Here is a 10482-nt window from a genome sequence, read left to right on the forward strand (position 1 = left end):
GAGATTTATATCCGGCAGATTGTTCGTCTGCATGGTATTCCAGTTTCCATCATTTCAGATAGAGGTACTCAGTTCACATCACGGTTCTGGAGGGCCGTCCAACGTGAGTTGGGTACTCGGGTGGAGTTGAGCACAACATTTCACCCCCAGACGGACGGACAGTCCGAGCGCACTATTCAGATTCTTGAGGATATGCTCCGTGCGTGTGTGATGGAGTTTGAAGGTTCTTAGGATCAGTTCTTGCCACTGGCGGAGTTTGACTACAATAACAATTATCACTTCAGCATTCATATGGCACTATATGAGGCTTTGTATGGTAGGCAGTGTAGATCCCCGATGGGTTGGTTCGAGCCGGGCGAGGCTAGATTATTGGGCACAGACTTGGTTCAGGATGCCTTGGAGAAGGTTTAGGTGATTAAGGATAGACTCCATGCAGCCTAGTCTAGACAGAAGAGTTATGTGGACCGGAAGGTTCATGATGTTTCCTATATGGTTGGAGAGCGGGTCTTGCTTCGGGTTTCGCCTATGAAGAGCGTTATGAGATTTGGGAAGAAGGGGAAATTGAGTCTGAGGTTTATTAGTCCTTTTGAGGTATTGCGACGTGTTGGGCAGGTTGCTTATGAGCTTGCCTTTCCTCCTAGCTTGCCAAGAGTTTATCCGGTATTTCATGTTTTGATGCTCTAGAGGTATCACGGCGATCTGTCACACGTATTGGATTTCAGTTCAGTCCAGTTGGACAAGGATCTATCCTACGTTGAGAAGCTAATGGCGATATTGGACAGGTAGGTTCGGAAGCTGAAGTCAAAGAATATTGCATCAGTGAAGGTTTAGTGGCGGGGTCAGCCGGTCGAGGAGGCGACGTGGGAGACCGAGTAGGATATGTGCAGCCATTACCCACATCTTTTCACCACTTCAGGTATGTCTCTATGCTCGTTCGAGGATGAATGAATATTTTAAGAGGGGGATGGTGTAACGATCCGGCCAGTCATTTTGAGAATTAATGCCCCAATCCCCTATTAACTGCTTTCCCTGTGTTTTTTTCTGCTACTGTGAGTTGTCGGGAAGATTCGTTTTGAGTTTTGGAGTATTTTGAGACATTTAGTCCCTAAATGAGAGCTTAAGCTTTAGAATTTGGGCCGTAGTCAGAGCGGTGTGAAGGCGGCCTCGGAATGGTATTCTGTCAATTCCGTTAGCTCCATTGGGTGATTTCGGGCTTAGGGGCATGTTCGGATTGTGTTTTGGAGGTTCGTAGCTTATTTAGGCTTGAAATGTCGAAAGTTGAATTTTTCAAGTTTCCGAATCGATAGTGAAATTTTGATATTGGGATCGGAATTTGACTTCAAAAGTTGGAATAGCTCCATAGTGTTGAATGTGACTTGTGTGCAAAATTTGGTGTCAATCGGACATGGTTTGGTTGGTTTCGACATTGGTTGTAGAATTCTTGAGATTTCAAGTTCATTAGGCTTGGATTGGAGGGTGAATCGTGGTTTAGCGTTGTTTGTTGTGATTCAAGGATTGGATTAAGTTCGTATGATGTTTTAGGATTGTTTGGTATGTTTGGTTGAGGTCCCGGGGGCCTCGGGTGAGTTTCGGGTGCTTAACGGACTTGATTTAGCATTAGGCAAAATTCTGAAGTTGGCTGCTTCTGGTATTTTTGCACCTGAGGTGGGAAGCCTGCAGGTGCGGCCCCGCAGAAGTGAGGAAGGAGGTCGTAGGTGCGGTATGGAGCATGAAGACCAGTGGTGCGGTGCAGGTGCGGTCCTAGGAGCGCAGATGCGGGTATCTCAGGGCAGAAAAATTAAGCGCAGGTGCGGTGCTTGGGGATTTAATGAAATTCCTAGATGCAGAGTCCTGGCCGCAGGTGCGGTCCTAGGAGCGCAGATGCGGGTATCTCAGGGCAGAAAAAGGAAATTTTGAGGGTTTGAAGTTCATAAAACCAAATTTGATTTTTTAGCTCGGGAGAAGGCGATTTTGTGAGGATTTTGAAGATGAAATCAGTGGGTAACGATTCCTAACCGTATTTCATTTATATTTCATCAATCTATAGTAATTTTCTCAATCTCATGAAGGAATTTGAGTGGAAAAATGGGAATTTGGGGAAAAAATTCCCCAATCGAGTTTTTGGGTTTTGATCGGGTTCTAAGTGTCGAAATTGAATAATTTTTGGACGAGTGATCTCATGAGTGAATGGGTGTTCTAAATTGGTAACTTTTACCCGATTCTGAGACGTGGGCCCGGGGAGGATTTTTGGGCGTTTTTCTTATTTCTCGACGTAGCTTCAAATTCTTTAGTTAAATAGTTGCTTGTAGTTTTATTTACGTTATGTAATTGATTTGATTAGATTTGGGGCATTCGGAGTTGGATACTCGTGGCAAGAGCATGATATCAGATTGATTTTGAGCTAGTTCGAGGTAAGTGGCTTTCCTAACCTTGTGTGGGGGAACTCCCCTTAGGATTTTGTACTGTTGTTATATGAATGCTGTGTACGTGAAGTGACGAGTGCGTACATGTGCTAATTGTTGAAAACCTCCATTTTCATTAAGTAAATATCTATGTTTTCTTTTAATTTAGCAGCACTAGTATATGAAGCCTCCTATTTAGCTTAGGAAAAGCATGCTTATGTGACTTAACTGTCTTACCTACTTTAACTACTTACCTGGACTTTGTGTAGCATGTTTAGAGTAGAAATTTCTTGCTTTCCTGATACGAACTTGGATAGAATTGTAGGATTCTTTCCTGATATTGTGTGTTTACTTTGAAACTACAGATCGGTATTGCGGGAGATCCCCCTACATGTTTACTTTGGGACTACGGATCGGTATTCTGGAGATTCCCCTGCATATTTATAATTGGGACTACGGAACAAGATCCCAGGAGATCCCTCTGTACTGGATATCTACTTTGGGACTACGAATTGGTATTCTGGGAGATTCCCCTGCATATTTATGATTCGGACTACGGGATGATATCCCGAAAGATCCTCTGCACGTTTATGTTTGGGACTACGGGACAATATCCTGGGAGATCCCCTGTTGCTATCTCTGTGTACTAAGTTATTTTCTTTCTGTGATTTTATTCTTTATCGACTGTTAGTATTTTAATTATACTGTCAAATTTCATACTGTTTTACCTTATAATATGTATATAACCAGTAGGGCACCGACCTTCCTCGTCACTACTCGAGCGAGATTAGGCTTGGCACTTGTTTTTCATGTGCAGATCCAGGTTCTTCTACTCAGCCATATTATCAGTGAGGCAAGGCGATTTAAGAAACTTCGAGGTATATCTGCCGCGTCGCAGACCGAGAAGTCCCTCTTTATTCTACCTTTTAGCTATAGACCTTCTGTAATTACTTTCATTTAGACTTCTGGAGTTAGAACACTATGTACTTTCTCTACTTTGTGATTCATGAGATTCCGGGTTTTGGGTGTGTTATTATTTGTCGAGAGTGTTATTATTGTATATGCTTGGGTTGTGACAATTTTCTAAAGCTCTATAGCCTCAAGAAGATAAGTACAGACCTCTCCGTACCGATCCTCCAGAGTCCACTAAGCTTGCTCATGACTCGTGAGACCAAAGCAACCTAGTACTCTGATACCAACTTGTTACGATCCGAAATTCCAACCACGGGACCTTGATGGCGCCTAACATGCACTTTCTATAGGCAAGACAACGTTAGCGAAAGTATTAACTAATTTTAACAATTTATAGGTAGGATAAAAATAATTGACAATTAATAAACTCTGAAATAATTGAAATAGATACATAAGTAATGCAGTCTATGCTACTCCCAGGATTTCAAAGTCACGAGTACATGAGCGACTAGAATACTACAAATTTGGTCTGAAATAAAGTACAACTATCTGAAACAAGATAAAGAGTAAAAATAGGGTAGAAGGGGACTTCAAGGACTGCGAACGACATGCAGCTCTACTTCGAGTATCTTATGAAATTCGGATCTGAGAAATCCCCACTACGCGCCATTGGGACCAACATCGGAATCTGCATAAGACATGCATAAGTGTAGTATGAGTACAACCGATCTCATGTGCTCTGTAAGTGTCGATCCTAACCTCGACGAAGTAGTGACGAGGCTATGACAAGACACTCACTATAAACATGTACGGATAATAATAAATGACAATAGAAATATATAGAAAAGTAAGTAACTCATAAGAACGGACCCGAAGGTCAACTAATAGAAAGCCCCAGAATAACATCATCTAATAACCTCATATCACAGTACTGAGATAAAACACTACATCTACAGAAAACTACAACACATCATACTCTGTTGCGGAGCACAATCCGATCCCAATATTTATCATACCCAATATCATTTCACAATACCTGATGCAGTGTGCAATCCAATCTCGTAATCTCAGTACAAAAGGAAACAAAGTGTATAGAACATCAAGGAACTGCCAATACAAACAGAGAATAACCCATACCCCGTGTTCACAAACCTCGATAATTCATCAATAGAAGAATAGCTAAATAACTTAATTAGAATAGCATAATAAATTGCAACAAGTAATGTAAAGACAATAAAAACAAGTAAACATATGAGACAATGAAAATATACAATTAATACAAGTAGGAACATATATAAAGTAAACAGATGTTGAGTGAAAAAAGAATAAATTGAAACAAGTAACAATTGAACAACAGATAACAAGTAAGGCATGGATTACAAGTAAGGGCATATAAAAATCAAAGCATGTAACAAAATATAACATGAAGTAAATAACATCGTAAAGGTAAATAGCCCAACCCGCATGCTTTAGCCCATGACAATGCATATACACTCGTCACCAGGCATATACGGCATCCCCCCACATATAATTCACATAGCAAATTGACAAAACAAGTCTTATTTCTCTCAAGTCAAAGTTAGACACTACACTAACCTCTTTCCGCAACCAAATCAATACTCAACCATGACTATTCCTTTAGAACAAGCCTCCACACCAACCGAATCAAGCTAAATATCGATCAAACAATTCAAAATAAACTTTAGAAACTATCCACGAATGATAAATGTTTAATCTTTAGCTAAATTAAAAACGTCAACCCTGGGTTAGCTTGATCAAAATTCAAGATTCAAACCAAATCCCAATTACCTATTCACCCAGAGCTTGGATACGTAATTTGTTTCGAAAACCGACCTGAATTTGAGGTCTAAATCTCAATTTTATAAAATTCCTAAATTCTACCCAAAACTCCTAATTTCTACCATTAAAATCCTAGATTGATGTTAAAAGTTCATGAAAAGTAATGGGAATTGATTGAGAACTAGTTAAAGTTACTTACTAATGATTTCGAGGAAAAATTCTCCCAATAAAATCGCCTCTAGACTGTTTAGGGATGAAAATGGTGTAAAATGAGTTAATTCTCAATTTTCCCTCTTTTACCCAGCTACAGGTATTGCGACCATTGCAAAAAATGAAATAATAGTCGCAAATGCGAACAGTGCCCTCAGCTTGCATATGTCGCAAATGCGACAAAAACATCGCATTTGTGAGGCCTCATTCCACGACAAATGCTATGAAAGGTTCGCATTTGCAAACCTGCCTAATTCTAGTGCCCCGTCGCAAAAACGACCAAACCATCGCAAAAACAATCCAGCTATTTTCGCAATTACGAACATTTCTTCGCAAATTTGAAGACTGCCCTGCCTAGCCCTCTATCGTAAATGCGATCTATTGACTGCAAAAGCGAGCTTGCAAATGTGAGCCATACCTCGCCAATGTGAGATCTACAGACAACACCAACGTACAACAGGTATTGTACCAACAATTTCAAAATCTTTCGAAACACTTCCAAAACTCACCCGAATCCCTCGGGCTCCAAACCGAACATGCACACAAGTGTAATAACATCCTACAAACTTGTTTGCTACCTTAAATCATCAAAATAACGCCAAATAATAAGAATCGATCATCAAAACTTAAGAGTTTCAACTTTGAAACTCATTTTCATAATTTTTCACATAACGCGCTGAAATGTGCGTGGGTCACCCTGTACCCCAACCAAATATGCGTACAAGTCCAAAAATATGATACGAACCTACCGGTATTGTCAAAATACTGATCCGAAGTCGTTTACCAAGATTGTTGACTGTGGTCAACTCAAGTCTAATTTTAGGCCAAAAATTACATTTTCTTCAAAACTTTACGTAAATTTTTTTCGGAAAATGGCACGGATCACGCAATATCAAATGAAGCTATAGGAGGTCCCGGAACGCAGAAATAAAGGCTAGTACATAAAACGACCCATCGGATCATCACAACATATTATATGCTTGTAACTTGTCTGGGCTGTTACTTATCTCTCTTTTTTTTTTTTTTCTTATTGTTTTTGTGTCTGAGCTGTTGTTAATGCATTTACTGTAACTTAGGGTAATAAAACTCCCCATTATAAAATAGGACTCTATAAGAATTTTCAATTCCAGACATTTCACGCAAAGATTTACTATTCCATGAAAAGAAAAGAGGAAACATAAGACCAGACGTACATTTTGGTAAAAGCATTACCCAATAATACAACTCCCAAGCAATTATTTGGTCAAACCAACTTCGAATAGAATTAATTAGTACATTAAATATCTCACCAAGTCACGATCAGGGCAAACCTAATTAAAGATAATTAAATCTTTATCAACTACTATATAAATCTATTTTGAATATTTGGTCAAGTCGCAATATTGACATATATAACAAAAATGTTGCTCACAGAGCTCGATAAAATATCAATAATTTGCTTTAAAGGATGCCCTAGCTAGGTAGGGTATTTTGTATACACGAGTGTGAACTAATTAATTAGCCGAATTTGGGTTACAAACAGTGACCAAACGCAGATACTAAAAGAAAGTGGCCGGTGAGATCCGCTTATAATTACTCCCTCCGGAAGTAACAAATTTGTCTTGGTCCAAAATAAGTATCCATTTATATAATCAAGAAAGAATTCAATTTGTTTTTACAAAATTACCTTTATGTACATATCCCTAAAAAAAATTTATTCCTCACATTAAATATTTAATTAATGATAATTTAGTCATACTAGGTATTTTTATATAGAATTTAGTATTTTTTAATGAGCGTGTCAAAAGCAAATTGGTGACACGAGTATCTCTTGAAAAAAACTTGCAGGAATCTTGACATCAAAGGCCCCTTCAAGATTTCCCAAATCGTACAGCCTAACAAACGTATCTCTCCTCCTTTTTCTATTGAGATTTTTATAGGTTATATCTGATACTTATTTAAGGTTGGAACTGATTAATTATTGGAATTAGTAGTGAATGATGGATAATTTCCATTCAATATTTCCTTTACAACAAGATGTTGACGATAATGATTCCCATGAGCTTCTTTATAACAACCCTTGTAATTTCCTATACCAACAAGATCTGGTAACGGATTTTGCTCCGTTGGAGTCGGACAAAAACACTCTCAGCTTTAACAACAATCAGAAGGAAAATAAGGTAGGAAAAGCATCAGCTGCTTCTCTCCCAGTAGAAAAAACAAGTGATGACAAACAGAAGAAAGTCATGCATAGAGAAATCGAACGGCAAAGAAGACAAGAAATGGCTACTCTTTATGCTTCTCTTCGACAACAGCTTCCTCTTGAAATTATTAAGGTTTGTGAAACAAGAAATGTGTTCCTTTTTTCTTTAGATTTCCCAACTTGAAATGATGTTATAGATAATGAATTAATTTCTTTTGTCGTTGTTAGTGTTGTAATAAATCAGAAACTTTTTATTCAACTTCTTCTTCCAGTTGAATTAATATATTCCTATACTCCTATTTAGCAAAATTTGATCAATTCTATATTCCATAAATGGACTCATTAAATTTGCCTAAAAGCATATATAAATGTTGAACATTAATTTTCAGGGAAAACGTTCGACATCGGAACACATACTTGAGGCGGCGAATTATATAGAATACCTGCAGAAGAATGTTAGGAATTTGGAAGACAAGAGAGAAAAGTTAAACAAGACTTCAAATTCAAGCAATCTTGATTATACCAAAAGTGGTAGATCGTCAACTAGTGATTCCTCGTCGTCTACAAATGTGACAGTGAAGCAATGCTTGGACGGCATGGAGATTTTGGTCAATTGTGGTGTCGAGAGTGAAGGTTTTCGACTTTCTAGGGTTCTTGAAGTATTACTTCAAGAGGGGCTTAACATTGTGAACTGCAGCTGCACCAAAACTAGTACAAGTTTACTTCATACTATCCGAACTGAGGTATGACTACTGAAAATTGCTGAGTTCTTTTCATACTCATTAACAGTGGCGGAGCTAGAAATTTTAACTAGGGAATTCAAAAAAAGAGTGAAGACTTTTGAATTTGTGGTGTAAAATGAGGCACACAAATATTTTGTGTGGCTATAAATCATTGCATAAAGGTAAATTTTTTCCAAATAAAGAAAAAGGTAATTCTTTTTTACGCGGACTAAAAAAGAAACAGACTCAAATAAATTGAAACGAAGGAAGTATGAATAACTTTCGAAGTAAGGGGATTCAGTTAAATCCTTTTGGATCATGTTGTGCCGCTCCTAAACTCATACATTGCCTTTTTACTACTTAACCTCTCTGACTAGGACAACAACAACAACAACCCAGTATAATCCTACTAGTGGGGTTTGGGAAGGGTAGTGTGTACGCAGACATTACCCCTATCCTGGGGTATAGAGGCTGTTTTCGATAGACCCTCGGCATCCTTCCTTCCAAACTCACCACCTTGCTCTTGGGCTGACTCGAATTCACAACCTCTTGGTTGGAAGTGGATGGTGCTCACCACAAGAGCAACCCACTCTCTGACTATGAAAGATCATTAATTATTCGTTTTGTTTTGTGATTTTCACAGGTTGCCTCTCAGGCAAGGATTGATGTGCATGTGATCCAACAGAAACTCTCTGATATAAGTTTCAGTTGACTCTCCATTGGAAATTGTTGTGTCATTCCCCATCACCTACAGGTTTTTGTGATCTTTATTGAAATATGAAATCTTTAATTTTTCTTTCAGTAGTTAACTTTTATTGGAATAAAATAGTTCTAATAGAGTAAAATGCATAGTGAGGATTCACATAGTCAATTCTGACTAAACGAGTTGTTGTTGTTGTTTTAGTCTAACCTCTTTCAGTTCAGTTTTTCCTTATAAATGTACGAAAAAATAGTTGGATTAAGTTTCTGGCATTTGAACTCAGAGATTCTCGAAGCATTTTTTTTTTTGGGGGGGGGGGGGGGGGTGGAGGGAATTTGATGTGTCTTCATCCACACGGCCTTCTGATGTGATACAGGCAATGTTAGGTTGTCGTTTTGTTTTTGTGAATCTTGTCTTGATTATTTACCAAAAATTTGCTGGACCTAAATTTATGTGTATGAATATTTTGGGCAAATTAAGAATGAACATGATAAAAAATAACCTAGATTAAACTATCTTGCTAAGTATATATCCTAAGACGAGCCATCTTTAATGTGAGAACTGACTTGCGTGACAAATATGTTATCACAATACTCAAATCAATGTAGGTAGGGCGTAAAGTAGCTGATGAATGCGTCTTGGCATGTACAGATTACTAATTTCACAATTATTTGGGCAGGATTTCCGTATGTAGTCTACTGAGCTCGTTTTTGTGGCTGTTTAGTTCTCCTCTGCACTTAACTTCTTGTAAATGGAGTACATGTTATAACATGTAACCATTTTCTTGTTTGGAAAATGACCGAATTTGTCTCTGAAACTGCTCAATTCTGCCATCCCGATTAGATTTTTGGTTCATTCATACGCTTGTTGTTAACAAATGATTGCGTATTTGCCCTTGTCATTAGATGATCAACTCCAGCATTAAATGGATGTAACCAAATTCTTCAAGGGAAAAAAGATTCATATTTAACCTCAATTTTTGAAAATAATTTAAGACGAGCGAAGTGATGAATAACTTGGCAAATGACACTAACCTCAGAAGATGTAAATGGCTAATACAGTAATTATGATGGAAGGCATTGGTTGGTTCTAGCTATTAGAAGGCATCACCTTGTTAACTAACGAGAGATTTTAATTTTTTTCCTTATCAATAGCATTTCCGATATATGTTACATTTTAAATTTTGCGTAATGGATTAATACGCCATAACTCAACTCTGAAAATTACATTAAACTACAGACAAGTATAAAAGAAACCTAAAAATAGCCTATTCCAGCTAGCACGCAAGTATTATGTGTCAATCAAGAAATATTACCAAAAAATTTAACCCCCCAATTATAGTATATATATGCTGATAACTTGGATCATATATAATTGATAGAGTATAGCATAAATTGAAGACAATATAAACACATGCTTCACGTCCAACTCGTGGGATTTTAAAATTCCAATTAAAAGCAGCCGTTAGAGTAACAGTGTTATTCAATTCATTAAAAAATAGAATTACTGTACTATAGGCTGAAATTTCAGTGGCGCTGCTGGCAATAAGACAAA

At 37.8% G+C, this 10482-nt stretch overlaps 1 protein-coding gene across 2 annotated transcripts; it reads left to right on the top strand.

Moving 5' to 3' along the window:
* Positions 1-6972: 6972 nt before the first annotated feature.
* Positions 6973-9905, top strand: LOC107777115 (transcription factor bHLH118-like). 2 transcript variants are annotated; one of them, XM_075225276.1, is made up of 4 exons: positions 6973-7639; positions 7896-8249; positions 8872-8982; positions 9608-9905. In XM_075225276.1, the coding sequence occupies exons 1-3, from the start codon at positions 7301-7303 to the stop codon at positions 8938-8940; spliced, it is 762 nt and encodes a 253-aa protein (XP_075081377.1). In that variant the 5' UTR covers positions 6973-7300; the 3' UTR covers positions 8941-8982; positions 9608-9905. The 2 variants fall into 2 exon arrangements, with proteins under 2 accessions (XP_075081377.1, XP_016452590.1); XM_016597104.2 differs by lacking the exon at positions 9608-9905 and having other exon boundaries at positions 6975-7639; positions 8872-9032.
* The last annotated feature ends 577 nt before the right edge of the window (positions 9906-10482 follow it).

The sequence above is a fragment of the Nicotiana tabacum genome, chromosome 11 (assembly GCF_000715075.1).
Source record: "Nicotiana tabacum cultivar K326 chromosome 11, ASM71507v2, whole genome shotgun sequence".
Lineage (NCBI taxonomy): Eukaryota > Viridiplantae > Streptophyta > Magnoliopsida > Solanales > Solanaceae > Nicotiana > Nicotiana tabacum.

Bases quoted from the DNA above. Each gene is read 5' to 3' on its own strand.
- LOC107777115 (XM_075225276.1), top strand. From the start codon at position 7,301: ATGATGGATAATTTCCATTCAATATTTCCTTTACAACAAGATGTTGAC. The intron at 7,640-7,895 runs GTTTGTGAAACA...ATTAATTTTCAG, and splicing joins TTCCTCTTGAAATTATTAAG to GGAAAACGTTCGACATCGGA. The intron at 8,250-8,871 runs GTATGACTACTG...TGATTTTCACAG, and splicing joins TTCATACTATCCGAACTGAG to GTTGCCTCTCAGGCAAGGAT.